The sequence below is a fragment of the Gymnodraco acuticeps genome, unplaced genomic scaffold (genome assembly GCF_902827175.1).
Source record: "Gymnodraco acuticeps unplaced genomic scaffold, fGymAcu1.1, whole genome shotgun sequence".
NCBI classification, from domain to species: Eukaryota; Metazoa; Chordata; class Actinopteri; order Perciformes; family Bathydraconidae; genus Gymnodraco; species Gymnodraco acuticeps.
This window is the reverse complement of record NW_022990441.1, coordinates 4,681,148-4,698,251: the sequence shown is the minus strand read 5'-3', so window position 1 is coordinate 4,698,251 and position 17,104 is coordinate 4,681,148. Positions and strand designations below refer to the sequence as shown.

At 43.7% G+C, this 17,104-nt stretch overlaps 1 protein-coding gene across 1 annotated transcript; it reads right to left on the bottom strand.

Moving 5' to 3' along the window:
• Positions 1-5,611: 5,611 nt before the first annotated feature.
• Positions 5,612-6,301, bottom strand: LOC117552240 (putative nuclease HARBI1). The gene has a single exon (XM_034225580.1). It carries the CDS (start codon positions 6,299-6,301, stop codon positions 5,612-5,614), a length of 690 nt encoding a protein of 229 aa, XP_034081471.1.
• Between the last annotated feature and the right edge of the window lie 10,803 nt (positions 6,302-17,104).

Below are 17,104 nucleotides of genomic sequence, written 5' to 3'. Positions count from 1 at the left end.
GCTGGCTGTAGCGAGGGCGGAGTTCACAACCATGGAGCGCCTGGGCATTGTCCGCCGCTCCGACAGTCCTTGGGCTTCCCCCCTGCACGTCGTTCCCAAATCGAACGGCGGGTTCCGCCTGTGCGGGGATTACCGCCGACTCAACGACGCCACTACGCCTGACCGCTATCCGGTGCCGCACATTCAGGACTTTTCGGCGCATCTGGCCGGTACGGGGGTGTTTTCCAAGGTGGACCTGGTGCGTGGATACCACCAGGTGCCCATGCACCCCCTGGACATTCCCAAGACAGCAGTGATAACGCCTTTTGGACTTTTTGAGTTCCTGCGGATGCCTTTTGGACTCAAGAATGCCGCTCAGACGTTCCAGCGCCTGATGGATTCGGTGCTGCGGGACCTGCCGTTTGTGTTTGTTTACCTCGACGACATACTCGTCGCCAGCGTTTCAGTGCAGGAGCACCTGTCCCACCTCCGAGCCCTTTTCACACGGCTCAACGAACACGGATTAATCATCAATCCTGCAAAGTGCCAGTTCGGGGTGTCGGACATTGATTTCCTGGGGCACCGCGTCACCAAGGGCGGTGCGACACCTCTGCCAGCGAAGGTGGAGGCTGTTGCGGCGTTTCCTCGCCCGCTCACAGCCCGGTCGCTCCGTGAGTTTCTGGGGATGGTGACTTTCTACCACCGTTTCATCGCCCGGGCCGCACACATCATGCGGCCGCTGTATGAAGCGTTGAAAGGCAAGACCCCCGTCCCGGAGATCGACTGGACAGCAGAGGCGGACGGCGCTTTTGCTGAGGTCAAGACCGCGTTGGCTCAGGCGGCTTTGCTGGCACACCCATCATCTACGGCTCCCATCTCCATCACCACGGACGCGTCAGACTACGCGGTCGGCGCAGTGCACGAGCAGTGGGTGAAGGGCGCTTGGCAGCCGCTCGCCTTTTTCAGCCGCCAGCTGACGCCTAGAGAACGCATATACAGCGCCTTTGACCGGGAGCTCCTCGGACTTTATTTGGCCGTGCGGCACTTCCGTTTCATGCTGGAAGACCGTGAATTTACGGCGTTTGTCGACCACAAGCCGCTCACCTTCGCCATGTCAAAAGTGGCGGAGCCTTGGTCGGCACGTCAGCAGCGGCAGCTGTCCTACATATCGGAGTTCACTACGGACATTAAGCACGTGGCTGGCAAGTCGAACCTGGTTGCTGATTGCCTCTCCAGGGTCGTCATCGGTGCCGTCCAGTTGGGCCTGGACTATACTCGCATGGCGGCAGACCAGGTCACAGATCCCGGCGTCCAGGTCCTGAAGGTGGAGAGCGCGGGGCTGCGCTTTGAGGACGTGGTGTTCGGCGACGCGGGCATTACTCTCCTGTGTGACGTCTCTACGGGCCTGGCGCGGCCTGTCGTCCCTGCCAGCTGGAGGCGTCCTGTGTTCGAGGCTGTGCACGGCCTGTCACACCCCGGCGTTAAACCTTCGGTGCGTTTGGTAGCGGCGAAGTTCGTTTGGCAAGGACTGAAAAGGGACGTGAGGACTTGGGCCAGGGAGTGCGTGGCTTGTCAACGCGCTAAGGTGCACCGCCACACGAAGGCCCCGTTGGAGCGTTTCCTGGTGCCTGAGAGGAGGTTTGATCACGTCAACATTGACCTGGTTGGTCCGTTGCCTTCCTCTCAGGGGTTTTCCTACCTCCTCACCATGGTGGACAGAACGACCCGTTGGCCGGAGGCGGTTCCGCTCGTTTCGACATCAGCCGCAGACGTTGCCCGGGCCTTCATTGCAACGTGGGTGTGTCGTTTTGGACCCCGTCAGACATTTCCTCAGACAGGGGCTCTCAGTTCACGTCCGAGCTCTGGAACGCTGTGGCAGGCGGTTTGGGGGTTAAGCTGCACAGGACTACCGCTTACCACCCTCAGGCTAACGGCCTCTGCGAGCGCTTTCATCGCTCCATGAAGGCGGCCCTCAAGGCCGGCCTTACGGACGGTAACTGGGTCGACAAGCTGCCCTGGGTGATGCTGGGCCTGAGGATTTCCTCCCAAATGCATCGGCTCCCTGGTCGGCGTCGGCCCAGCGGGCTTTCCTGCGTGACGCCGCGGAGGCCTTTGCTCCGATCCCTACTACTCAGCACGGTACTCAGGTGTCCCAGGTTCCCGCAGAGCTCCACTCGGCGGAGCACGTGTTCATCCGGCACGATGCGCACAGAGGCCCCCTGCAGCCCCCTTATGATGGGCCTTTCCGGGTCTTGGAGCACGGGGACAAGCACCTGGTGGTCGACCTGGGTGGCAAGGCCGAGCACGTCTCGGTGGACCGGGTGAAGGCTGCTCACCTGGACTTGGACCAGCCTGTGGTGCTGGCTCGACCTCCGCGACGGGGCCGCCCCCCCGGCCTCGTCCCCTGTCACGGATTTAAGACCTGTTGTTCCGGTCCCTCCCCTTCCGGGGGCCGCACAGGCGGGAGTCACTTTTCCGACTCCCGTGCTCAGGAGTCGTGGGGGTCGGCGTGTCGTTCCTCCCCGCCATGCTGATTTTGTTTATGTGTGAATTCTGGGGGGGCTTGTGTGGTGACACGTTATTGGACATAATTCACCTTGCTTATTGTGTTGCCACACGGACCCTTTAGTGGGGAACACCTGTAGCTTTAGCTGCCATTCCTGCTAGCTCATCAGGCAGAGCAGTGCATGTGTTAACCTCTCTGAAAGTAATGGATAATAAAGATTGGAACTCCATTCTTAATACACCGCCTCAGACTCTCTTTTCACGGCACTACAATATATTATTAAAAAATGAATTAAAATGTATTATTAATAGGGATGCACCGAATATTCGGCCACCGAAAATTATCGGCCGAAAATGGTTAAAAAGGCCCTTTCGGCTTTCGGCCGAAAGGGTTTTAGCACCGAAAAAATATCACCGAATGTCAGAACAGGCTTACGTTGGTAAACTAACGTTGTGATGACGTAATAAAGACGCGGCGACCATGCTCGCGGCTGGCTCACAGGGGGGGGGAACATTGACCTTTGTCATCGAGATTGCCCTGAGCCTTTAACAAATCGTATTAAATAATCTGATGACAGACTGTAAACAGAATAGCTGAAATTTTAACTAAATAAATAACTCAGTTTCCTCTAATCATTAACCCATGTTTGTATCATGGAGTTAACTCTGTGTGTTGCTGCTAGCATACATAACACCTGACGTGGAAACGTTACTCGTGGATGGGGCTACAGAGCTGCTAGAAAGACGGTCGAACCCGGTACATTCCTCCGTCTGCATGCGGTGCACTTTTGCTAAATGTTTAGACAAATTGCTCGTGCTTACATGCTAAACTCTTATTGCACTTATGGTAACAAGTATTCTCCACATCGAGACGGGTAAAGTTTAACCACACCTCGGAGCGCGTTCTCCCCGCCATCTCCGCAGTGTGCTCCGCTGCATGTAGCAGCTGCGTGTGCGTAAACTGCCCCGCCCCCTCGCACACAGACGGGGGAGAGAGATCTCGTCTGATCGAAAATACATCATAGACGCATTTGTTGTCTTTGCATATTAGAAACGAGTTGGCGACACTAAGACTGCGATATAATGTTTTTTAGCAATAATACATGACATATATAAATGTACTGTATGCATTCAAAAGTGCTGAATAAATGTTTTATGGACCCATAATAGTGATTATTATTTAAGTTAAGTTTTGCCATAATCATGTCTATTTCCATAATCAGAACAACATTGGTAAAAAATGTATATACATTATATATATATTTCTATTAATCATTTTCGGCCTTTCGGCATTCGGTTTTCGGCCAACTGTTTCCTATTTTCGGTATCGGTTTCGGCCAAGAATTTCCCATTCGGTGCACCCCTAATTATTAAAAGGTTAAGCTACCCAGCAGTGTATGATAATAAATGTGTCCCCACCTTACCAGAACATTAAAGTGATACACCAGTTTCACTAATTATAAAAGTATGTTTAAGCAAATAAATGTGTAAGCGACTTTCATGCTAGTAGGCCTACTGTAGTACGATGTTAGGACTTTTACGTGTAGCTTTGAAGCCTATTTTTTTTAAATATAGCTACTCTTACTTTACTAGTTGTTACGTTCCCTCTTGTCTAGGGATACAAAAGGGAAACGACACGACCAGATTGGATTTGGTATATGTTACCGGTGGTTTTATTTGTAACGGCAACTGTGTAAATGATGTACACAAACAGCTTGGCCCAACAACGGGTCAATCTGTCACTATCTCACTAAAGGGTCTCCAAAAGAGAGTTGCCCAGTACTATACAAAAGGAAAGGAAATACCTCACTTCTAAAGTGGAAACAAAACAATAAACAAAACGGGACTGTGGGAAAACACAGCTGGTGCGGGTCTACAGGTGTGGTCCCTGGACTGCCCGTGTGGTCAAAGATGACAATGCAGTTTAACTGTCAACTACTAGACGCCGGGTGAATTTTTAAATGTTTGTCAATCGCATGCGGTCCCGTTGCATGAATAAAATGTGAATGTACAGTTCTAAATTGAACTGTGAAGCATAGCCACCCATTCTCGGACGTCACAACATAAGAAAGTTAACATTATAAAGCTAATATAGGCTAAGTTAATCGAGAGTTAACTAGCTAAAGTAGGTTTCACAGTTTTGCTATAAAATTAGCTAATGTGCTTTTGGGAGCTAGTCCGTTAGTTAGCTAGTACTAATACAAAATACTTTGCAACAAACCCCTGCGAAAAGTGCAGTTGGGAATAACATGGACAACTTTACTTCACCACGATGAAAGAAAGCAAGTTGGAAGGGTCTTCAGCGTCAAAAAGGTGAGTCGGATATCCCTTATGATCTTTCTTTCGTCGCTGGTTTAATGTGTGCTTGGCTTTCTGTGTTTTAAAACTCTTTGCTGTGTTGCTTGTTGATGTTTACTGTATGTGGTCATCTGGAAACATTACACAGTAAACTGGGAAGGCTTTGGATTTCTGTATCCAGTTTATTGGTTATCCAGTCACATGGGCCCAGGAGTTCAACACTTGTAATCCCTATCTGATCAGATCAGATTTGGATTTTGGGGAGTTCAAAACCAAAAAACAGGATTAGGATCACTTTGATATCCGATCAGATCAGGAAATCCAATCCAAGCTTTAATCTGGATCAAATCTTCAAAATGGGTAGTTCAAACCGACAACACATGATTGGGTTCAGTTTGATCCCAAAAAACTGGATTATCCTGATCCCACCAGAGGGGTGGATTTCCAGTGGATTACCAGAGCAAAATGTACTGTACAATTTATTTTAAAATATGTTTGAATTTAAATAAGATGGCAACGTTTGTTAACTGAAATAATACACACTTTTTAGCCTTCATGGGAAATACATTTTATTTTTTTCATTTTTGCTCACGTTTGTGGTGGCCTATTTTGTTTTTAACCAAATGTTGATGACATAAATGTTTATGCTCATGAAAGTATCACAGCAAAGATTGTCAATCACAAATGTAATTTAGATTAATGAAAAAATATCTTCAACAAAAAAAAAGTCCATCATCTGTCATCACCTTTCAAAAGTAATTGTGGACAATAGCATCTCACCTTGCACCACCACTCAGTCTCTCATTTAGAGGGAAATCCATAGGTGGGCCTAGAATCCTCGATCATCAGCAGGTGCGAGGGGCTCTGGGGGATCATCGATGTCAGAGTGGGGGACTCTGCGATGGACAGCGATATTGTGTAGCACAATACAAGCCAGTGTTATTTGGCATGCTCCTTGGGGTTCCACTCTCAGATAGTTGAGGCAAGCAAAACGCCTCTTCAGTACTCCATTCAAGCGCTCAATGGCACACCTTGTTCTTCCATGGGCGTTGTTGTAGCGCATCTGTGAGGGAGTGTTGGCCGTGGGAAAAGGTGTCATCACCCATGGTAGGAGTGGGTAGGCACTGTCGGCTAATATAACTCCATCCGGCCTGTTGGTTTGGAATTCAGTGAACAACCGGCTCTCTCTGAAGATACGTGCATCGTGGACTGACCCAGGCCATCTCACAACACAGTTGGTGATGGCAAGGTCAGCATCTCCCACAAGTTGCACATTGATGCTGTGCCTCCCTTTCCTGTTGACATATTCCCACTCCCTCTGACGAGGTGCTTGAATATGTATATGGGTGCAGTCGATCACCCCAATGGTGTTGGGCATGTCTCCCAGAAGAAAAAACTTCTGCTTCACTTTGGCAATCTGGCCATCAGTGGGAAAAGTCACAAAGTGATCCAGCAGGCGAGCCAGTGCATCAGACACAGCTGTCACCACTTCACCCACTATTGTCCTGTGGACTCCCATGCTGTCACTATGACCTCATAGAATGTTCCACATGCGTAAAAGCGCAGGGCAATGAGGACCTGTTCCTCTACAGTCAGAGCATGACTCCGCAAGGTTCTGCACTGCAGTTGTGGCCTGACCAGATCAGCAATGTTGTTGATGTCATCAAGTCCAAATCGAAAACGATTGTACAGTTCTTCTGTTGTGTATACTGTTGGAGAGGTTTGGGGTGCTCAGTGTGGACCCTTTGGCGGTAACCTCTCCTTCCAGCATGGAAGATGTGAACAATCCCTGCCATGACTGTGTTCTGACTGTGGTTTCAGTCAGTAGGCCTACATTAGTCTCTGAATAACAACTAATTGCAAATACACACCTGGAATGCATGTCCAGATTGGTTAGGGCCTGTGGTTAATTATGTAATTAATAGCAAGGCCAGACCTATAAAACTAATTGCTGACCTGACCAAACCATTGAGTTGGAAAGATGGACAAAAAGGGGCCTAATTTTACATCTGCTGAGACCCATGCACTGCTGCAGGGTGTAAGGAACAATTATGACTCCATAGTTGGTAGCTTTAACAGAGAGGGTGGAGCGACTAAAGTAAAGAGCGGAATATGGATGGAAGTCACAGACAATGTGAATGCCACAGGATCTGGACACAAGAGGACGGTGGACCAAGTGAGGTTGAGGTGGAAGAATTTGAAGCAGCAAGCTACAGTACCAAAGACCACAGCCAGGCTAAAAACCCACAGACGGGTAACAAACCATATAAAAGGGGACAATACACAGATGTGGTACTTGATATCATTGGTGGTCAGCAGTCACAATCTTTACATGGAATACCAAACGTTGTACTGGATGGTGAGTCGCAGGTATGTGTGATTTTATCCTTGTCCCTATAGAACTACAATTATTATCTTGTATAATTGTTATTTTCATAGTACTACAATGGCTATATGTCTTACATAGCATCCTAGTACTACCATTTTCCAGGAGCTTGCATGCTTGTGATCATCTTATTAAGGGGTATAAAGTATATTGATAAACTTTCATTTCAGGTCGTCAATGCACCTGATGTGACACACACCATTGAAGATGAGGTCCTCCTAACCCATGTGGATCCAGAAGCTGGACCTTCAGCCAGGCCTGATGACACACTGCAAGAGCCACCTCTAAAGATAAAATGCAAGCGCACCAGAAAACCAGAGCAGAGGGGTGATGCCTACGAGACTCTGCTGAGCCGTGAAACGGAAAGGGCAGAGATGCAGATCCGTCTGGCCGAAGAACAAATACAGCTGTGCCGGCTTCAGCAAACTGAAACCTCACTGAGAATTCAGCTCCTCAAAGCACGCCTGGATGATCCAGCTGCCTTTAAATGAATGTTTTATTGTTGTTACCCTAGTGGGAGTATTTTTTTAAATTACAATTTCATTATGATTTGATGTCCTTTATGTATTTAAAAATATAATTAAACATTATAGATGTCTCTGCAATGTGGTCTCTTGTCTTCCTTGTATTATTTTTCATGTCCACTAGATGGCGATTGGTAGGATTAAAGCACTGATATTCAGGATCTAGTCATCTTGAAAAATCGTAATCTGGATCAGGCTGATCCTATCCTGAATTGCTTTGAACTCCAGGGACAACATTTGGCCGACTTGTCTGATCCTGGATCACAAACAATGGGATTTCAAAATCTGATCGGATCTGATTGAGATTAAAAGTTTTGAACTCCTGGGCCCTGGTGACTGTGATTTGTCAATGAGTCTGGTCTGTTAGTCGCTTGTGAAAAGTTTTAATTCTTGTTAAGTCTCTTTTTTTTTAAGCTGTGCTCATAGCTTTAGTAATGTAAACCTGTTTTCGAATGTCAGGTACACAGGGCCGGCCCTAGACTTTTGGGGGCCCTAAGCGAGCTTTGGCTTGGGGGCCCCCCTCACTCTAGCGCATTCTCACTACACACAACACGGAACCAACTTTTGTCTTATGATGTTAGCATAAGCACACATATTGTATAAATAAGCATGTAAACACCGTGGACCTAACCTCCTCTAAGGGGGCCCTCACCTCTTCTAGTGGGGTCCGGGGGCATGCTCCCCTGGGAAGATTTTTTTTTAAAATATTGAAGTTAAAAGCATCAATCTGGTGCACTTTGAGAACAAAATTAAGAGATATATGGATACATCTCTCAACACCCATATGAAACAGAACTGTAAGCAGATTTTTTTTTATGGATATTTTTCAAATCACTTAAACTGTATTCTTGTTTTGTCATATAGTATTTCATAACTGTTTTTCATTTATTCTCTCTGGCTGTCCATCTCATAATAGAAACTAGCTGCTAGCTATTTTTTATTTATTTGTTGTTGCTAGGGGGCCCCTTCGTGGCTGCAGGGCCCTAAGCGGCCGCTTATGTCGCTTAATGGGTCGGGCCGGCTCTGCAGGTACATAGCCTAGATACAACTTAGTCATGATTGGGATCCATGCAAGTTAAGTACTTGTGTCCGAGTAGAACCAATTTGACAGGACTCAGGGTTCTTACGGTCATTAAAAGCCTGGAAAAGTCATGGAAATTCAAAATGCAAATTCTAGGCCCTGGAAAAGTTATGGAAAACAATATTTTTCCCAAGGTTTTGGAAAAGTCATGGAAATGTAACTAAAGTTGCATCAAATATAATTTATATTTTATCTAATCGCCGAAATAGTAATACTATAATCAGGGGTGCACACAACCTTTTTGCACTGGTTCTCAAAGGAGCACCTGGAGATGTTGCTTGGTGCGCATCCTTAAAATGAAATAAACCGGACCTTTTGAGGGGTACTTGACTTTATAAACGGGGGGGGAGTTGCGCTAGTGAGCACGCTCATGGACTGTTCACCGGAGCCTCGCAGCAGGGTTACTGTGCGGAGTGCATAAAGCAGACCCTTCACACGATAGCGAGGGGGTAGAGCGAGGGATCGACAGATGCCGTCGTGCTCGCGGACGGATTAAAAAAATCAAACCTAAACGGCTTACGAATTATACTTTGGCGGCCGTTAATATACCTGGGTGGCCCGCCCAGCTAAAGTCTATGTGTGGGAAACCCTGCTATCTTACCAGTTCATATGCAACTCGCAAATATCTCTCTCTCTCTCAATGTTGGTGCGCAAATGCGCCTTTTTTCAAATGATCCGGTGCTCCTTTTTTCGCGGCGGGTGCGCATGCGCACCAGTTATGTGCAGCCCTGACTATAATGATAATACATACTGTATGGTAGTAATGAAACGTAAAATGGCATTTAACTGACGAGGTATTTTGCTGGTGAGAGATTTTAGTTACTTTAGCGTGTAGAAGCTAGTAAGCCTACTATTTGATTTGTTTTAGATAGGACCAACATGTTTCATATGCAGACCTTATGTTCCTGTTCCATGTTAAAATAAACCATTTTCAGTGGTACCGCTGAGAAAGAGTAATTGTTTTGGTCATGGAAAATTAGGTAACGGTCATGGAAAAGTCATTGAAAATCATTGTTGAAAAAGTGTGTGAACCCTGAGGACTGACTCTTCAGACTCAGAGTTAGCCCTATCAAATTAGTTTCTAGTTTATTAGTACACGGTAACCTAGCTAATAAACTGCAGTCTATTAAAATAGCCTTGATGATTTAGTGAGCCGTTGAGTCAACTTAATGGAAATTTTGACCGCTGCAGTGTGGTGCTGTTAAACTATCTCATATTATAAAAAGAGGGGTCTTCAACATTTTGGCCCACCCTATTCATAACAATAAGGATAGAGATAATAATACAAACGCCTCTTATTATACAAATATCACAATACAACAGCACAACAAACGGCAGCCTTTAAAATTACTGTCAAGTTAATCATCACTTCTGTAAAAGTTTAAAAACAACTGAACATCATAACCTTCATAAAGGTAGGATTTGGCCTACTGCAGGACAGTTTAAAAGATAGCGCTGGGTGCAACTAATAAAGTTGTTATACCAACTTTGACCTCTGGGTGGCAGTAACACACCAGGCGTGGCCTTAGCTGAGTCTGTGCATCTGAGCAGAACAAACCAAAGGTTAACCATGCATTATAAAATGTCATGTTTAACATGGAAACAATAACTATTAAATATTTCACTGAGTTCACAGCAAAGGCTTTGGGAACATATACTTCATATAACTTGTCATATGAAGCCATCTGGAATAGATGAAAATCTATTCTATTCATATGAGTGAAATACATCCACACACACTCAATGGACACTTAAGGTAGATTTTCCACTTCTGTAATCTAAGTTTATTATGTGTTATTCAGTAGATACATTGTTTTTAGACAGGGTTGCATGGTACCTAAGTTCAACATGGCTTGATCAAAAGTGCGAGACACCTCAGCTCAAGAAACTATAAATCAAACTTGTGCACACATTTACTTAGTTCCATTACTATTTCATTCGGATTTTGTACTCATTTTTTTATTATTTCTTGATTTTCTTCACCATTTTGTTTTACTGCTGTCTTTTATTACTATGGTCCATCTGAAAAAGGACCACAAGACATAACTTTAAGTATTGACCAATCTCCAGGGAAATATTTCTTACCCTGTGCTGTAAAATCTTTATCACCTATGAATTTTTTATTTTAACACCGTTGATGAGAAAATATACACTATGATAATAATTCCACTTTTATTCCACGGCTAATAGAGGCTGACTATGCCTCCAGGGAATTCCAGAGATGTCTTACGTGGTATTTCTTTTTAGCCAGCTTGCTAATCACTGGTTTATTTGGTTCTTTTCCATTTTAAGATGTCAGGATGGTACGTCTGAAGTGCTGTATAGGGTACTGGGGTTAAGTGTGCTTTTCATGGAGCTCCGATGGTAGGCTGGCTGTCCTCTTTTTCGGTTTCTACACCGTTTAATGCAGACATGAGTGTAGATGTGATGGACGGAGCATGCCTGTTAATAAATAAATGCATGTGATTATTGTTTCCCGGAGTTACACATGATGAGTGATTTTCACATTAAACGTGCCAAATATTGCTGCTCTGCGGGCAAATCAGTCCTCCTACTAGATTCTGCAACTTGTAATAAAGTGTCCGCAGGGTGTAGAAATACAATTTGGACACATGACTAAATCTTGTGCGGACTGACACACATCTCGGCTCACCTCGTGCTGCAGACAGAGACATCCAGATGGGGAGGGTAGATTTATAAGAGGGGATAGAAGCAAAAGAGCAGAAATGAAGAAGACAAGTAAAGTAGTCATGAAATAAGTGCTGGTCTACTCATAAATGATAAATTAATCCCATAATGGGTCAGCCAGACAGTTATGAGTGCACTGCGAGTTCTACCCCAATCCCAGTCCTGTATGGCTGACAGTGAAGGTTAACTGAGAGGTGAATGTGAAATGCAGGATATGGAAAAGAGAAAATAGAGCAGCCAAGACAGAAAAAAGAGAATGAAGAGGGTTGGTGAAATGCTGGATCTCTTCTAGGGGTTGGACATAGTGCAGCTTTAGGCAGCCTATTTTTCTTGTCAAGTCCTCAGATTCAATATCGAGATAGCACTCTCCAGCGTCCACAGGTTCTGCAGTTCAAGACTATCTTGAGGAGTGAAGAAAGAAAAAATACTTTTTGAAGCCTTCCGGGAGAACAGCAGAATCACATTTCTGCAGGCAAGGCTTCGCCCCAGTGTCTAATTCTAATTTCCTCTTACACTAAAGGCGTGTGTGTACATCTGCAATAGGGTCCATCAATGCAGAGAGAAGATTGGTGTGTGTATAGGTCCAATGCATGCATGTGTGCTGCTGAGTGTGTGAGAGATTCTTGGAGACATGTGGATACGATGTGTAGGAGAGTAAGTGAGCACACTTGTAAGATGGAGAGTCTATGGGAAATGAGAGCTTTTGCCAGTAGAGGACAAGCTGATGGTGGATATACAACCACAACGAGAGACTTAGACGGAGGGAGAAGTGCAGTGATAATAAAAATGTAGGTAAAAAGGGAGGAAAATGGAACATTTGCAAACATATGGACAATTGAGGTTTCAGAACATATGGGCCTTCAAATGTGGAGGACAAGTGAATGTCAAGGGGAAAATCCACTGTGTAGCTCTAAGTGGAATTTGTTATTCTTTGCACATCAGGCAGTTATGTCGATACATGTGAAAGTGAGCAACCCCTTTACAAAGGCTGAACAAAAATAGGAAAAAGCTCTAGTGTGATGCGTTCAAGAGACATAGCCTGGAACTGATTTACAAGAACGTTTTTGTTTTGTTATCAATCCAAAAAAAAGTTCTTCTTTTATTGTCTTATACTTACATGTGCATAGTCCCTTTATCTGTCAAGTCATTGACACTAGTATTACATTTGACCTTCAACTGTGATACTTTAAGGCAGCTCGTGCACTGGGGTTTTTGTCCAAGAGACAACTGTATCCCTTGAGGTTTGAAAGAGTCGGATTCATGTACACAAATTGAGTAAATATTATTAGTAATACTGTTGGGATGAATCATGAATTTGTTGTATTAGTTCACAGTAGTTAATGTACAGTGCATAATTCCTTCAGAAACTTGAGTTTTTCATAATTTATAAAGGCTAATAGAAGCACATCTACCTGAGTGTATTTGAAAACACACACACGCACGCGCACACACACACACACACACACACTATTCAATACTTTTTTATCTGACTGCACCTAGTATTAGAAACCAAATTCTCTCACTGAATGCCTGGTCCGATACTCACTCTTTTAGCTGCTGTACCTCATTGTCACTGATTTCAATCATCATTTTTCTCCAATCTCAAAGAAAACCATTTTAGTTGGTTAGAGCCAAAGGTATTGTCATCAACTTGCCTTTTTCTCAAACAACCAAAAGTCCAAAACCACCATTATCACACAAAAAAGCAAATCCTCATGTTTGAGAAGCATGATGGTCAAAGTGTTTTGCATGTTTGCTTAAAAAAACCTTGACTTGAATACTTTCACCTCTACTTTAGTGATACACTGAAGATCAGACATAGATTGATATTTATCAACTCGCTATGCTCACCTCCATATCTGCCACAGGGAGATACTTTCGCCTGCTCTCATCCTCATATTTTTCTAGTTTTATCTTTTGGTTTCTTCTTTCTCTGTTTACACACTGGAGTTGTACAAAGTCAACCAGATACTGTATGTGAAGTGTCACTCTTGGGTCCAATGCTCGATGACATGCCCTCCTCTATTTGTTTTCTGCTCTTAGTCTCTCTTTGTGTTCTTTAATAAATGAATAGTGTTCATCCTCTCTTATCCCTTCTCCCATTCACTTACTTTGTGTGTGTGAGTGTGTGTGCCGACACGCTGTGTTAGCGAAGAGTGTCTGGTGCCTGGGGTGAAATCAGGCAGATAAAAGGCAGTGATGAGGTCTGGATCGTCAGCATCCTGACAGCTGTAGATTAAATTAAAGAACTTCTGACAAATCAAACAGATTTCTCTCTCTCCCCCTCTCTCTCTCACTCTCTCCCTCTTCACCCCTAGAGCCCTCATCAGGCAAGCTGGTTGTGGAACTTGAAACAAAATGGATTTCATCTTTAAGGGCTTGGGCAGGCTTTGAAACGGTACCAGCTGCCGGGCCTGCTTGTCTCTCTTTCTTTCTCTTTTGGACTCGCTGGCGTACCTTTTTATTTCTCAATACTTCAACAAACTTGAGCCATATTGTGACAGATAAAGGTATAACATCAGCACTTCAAACCCTGACAGTAATTGAGAGATGAAACAGACACATTTTCCAGGTTCTGAGAGGCCCACACCGAACGGCACATCAAACGCTCCCACTCGGGATTCCAGGGAATGGCAGAGAGCATATATCTGCTCCCACTGGATCGAAATGCCGCCGTAATAAGATGTTAGTACTTTCTAATGTGGTTTATTGGCAGTTAAACCCACTCTGATATGAAAATATGTGTCAAATAGGCCCACTGCTGATGCCGGTGAACCACACACATATACACACAGACACGCTCAAAAAGTAGCATGAATGTGTCTGTCATTGAAATATTGCCCCCTAATGTGTGGCCCTCATGTGACTGCCAGTTTAACATTACACAGATTTATAATGGAAGCATAATTCAGACACATGCTGCCCCACAAAAGGGAGTGACTGACATCTGTGTCAAACGTTTTTTTAATTTAAATAGTGCCTGAGTGCCATGTTATCAGTCATGTATCCAAGCCTTCATCTTTGTATTTAATCAAACTTCCATATGGCTTTCATGAATAGGCCTATCCATTAGGAAAATGCATTTTTCAAACTAGTACATTGATTGGATGGATTGGTTGCTTTACGATTACATTTAAATAATGTACACATGTAGGCCAATACCTCTTAAAGAATATGAATTTTCAGGTCTGAATTTTCTCTTGGGTGCTTCTTTCAATAATACAAAAAGGACAAAAATGTGCCTCAAACAGTATAAGTGCAGTAACTAACGATTTGATATCATATTTATCAGTTTGCTGATTATATTCTGGATTCATTTGTTTCTTTATAAAAAATGACTTCCAAAATGATAGTTTGCTATAAAATCCATCCTTTTCTTTCTTCTTTTTCTCTCTCAAGTCTTCAGACAGGCGGCTTTTGAAAATACACCCTAACATTCTTGAACAGAAAAAATAAGACCAACCACTAAATGTTTTAAAGAATCTTTCAGTCACTAGAGAGCAGTGTTGGGCAGGGAGAGAGAGAGAGAGAGAGAGAGAGAGAGAGAGAGAGAGAGAGAGAGAGAGAGAGAGAGAGAGAGAGAGAGAGAGAGAGAGAGAGAGAGAGAGAGAGAGAGAGAGCGCGAGAGAGAGAGAGAGAGAGAGAGAGATAGAAAACTCAAAGCTGCAGCAGCTGGCCAAACAGACTGAGCAGGGGTTCAGGCAGGATCTGTAAGTTTGTGCGAGTGTGTGTGTGTCAGAGAGAGAGAGAGAGAGTGGTGCTGACTGCTGAAGAGAGGCCTTCTTCTTCCCCGGCTCCTCGGCCCTGCTGCTCAAACCAACAGAATTAATAGGCTCGTTTGCCAAGAAAAACACTCTAATCAGTGGGTTTCCTCTCATTAAAAGTTAATTAGTTTGACACGAGTTTCCTGCAGAAGAAAGTATTGGCCACTTAGAACTCATTAGAGCTAAAGGAAAACATCACACCGAGGAAAGCTGGAGAGAGGAATGGGTTACGCACACGCACACATGCGCGCACACACAGATACACTGTATGTTACTGTCCACACTGAAACTTCACACTATAGCTGGCATATCGTGAAAATGTTGGTGACATATGTAAACATGCATCCTGGCACACATATACGTATAGACACACTTAAGCAGTTATGTACACATAGATATACAATACACAGTAACCTCATCATAACATTGGAGATTGTCAGATCCCACCCCTAACCAAATGTATTCTTTGAGTTAATGCTTAAATGCTGTAGTTGCTGGTGCTTAAATAATCGATAATTCATTTTGAAAAGAGTTTTTTAACATTCACACGTGGTAGACTGAAATGTTTAAGTAGTGGTTCATGACTAGTATGACATTTGAACTATTGAATTTATGTTACCGGTGTATATTTGTATTATTTTATAATATTGTTATTCCAAACCACATGTTGAAAACCCCTGATAATGATGATATTAAATCAGGTGGCATCATCACTAGTATGCATCTATTACTTTCTTATTCTCATACGTCCAGGCTAATTACCTCTGGAGGTCCTTTTTGGTCTCAGTCAGTTGTTGTAGAATTTACTTTCTGAGTCAAATATATTAACATTTAGCAATTGTACTCAACTTGGCCAAACCTGCTAAAAATGTACAATTAGGTTAATAAAACAAGCAACAACAACAAATTAAATACTGCTGTTCAAATGTATTATTTTAAAATCTGTTGAGAATTTACGTTTTGGTTTATTATTATTTATTATGAACCTTTTACAAATGTAAAGTACTCTCATTATTAAGATTTCCCAAAGATTATGATGGAAAGTCCCCATCCTTAAAATAGAAAACCCAAAACGACATATTTTTCTAAGACGTAAAGCTGTATTAAATATCCCAAAAGATAACATTTAAACATAATATGAATGTTTTAAATGTTCAAAGCATGTAAATACAGGCAACATTTCACTTAAAAGAACATGGGTTGTAAAATGATTATAGAGCATTTGTGGTAAGCCAAGGAGTAACTGCCTGAATTAAATTGACTTAAATAATTTGAAAGAGCTTTCTAAACCTGATTGTGATTTAATTACTTTGCCTGATACTGTATCCGTTCTAAACTGTAACACTAAAGCAGTTGTGTATAGCTTTTCGGCGCACAAATCAATATTTCATTCAACACATTTGCTAAAGGAAATTAGAGGGCTAACATTGAACACATAGAGGCCAGGAGATGTAACAGACCTGAGAGAGAAAAGGTGTGAGGCATATAATCATGACAGACGTGTTTTACTAAAGCAAACAAAATCTACAATTTTAATCAGGGAATTATTATCAGGTGGATCCAAGTTTCTGCCACCCCACAATTAAAAAGCAGTACACACACACACACACACACACACACACACACACACACACACACACACACACACACACACACACACACACACACACACACACACACACACACACACACACACACACACACACACACACACACACACACACACCCTCCCCCATTTCCTCTTTCGCTCCATCTCTCCTTTCTCATTGATCTGTCCAGTCTGCTCAGACTTCCTTTTCTTAATGAATCATGAAGTTTGACTTTTACTCCTTAATAAGCAGTGTTTTGCACAGAGCGGGTGGAAATCGCAGAGTTTGTT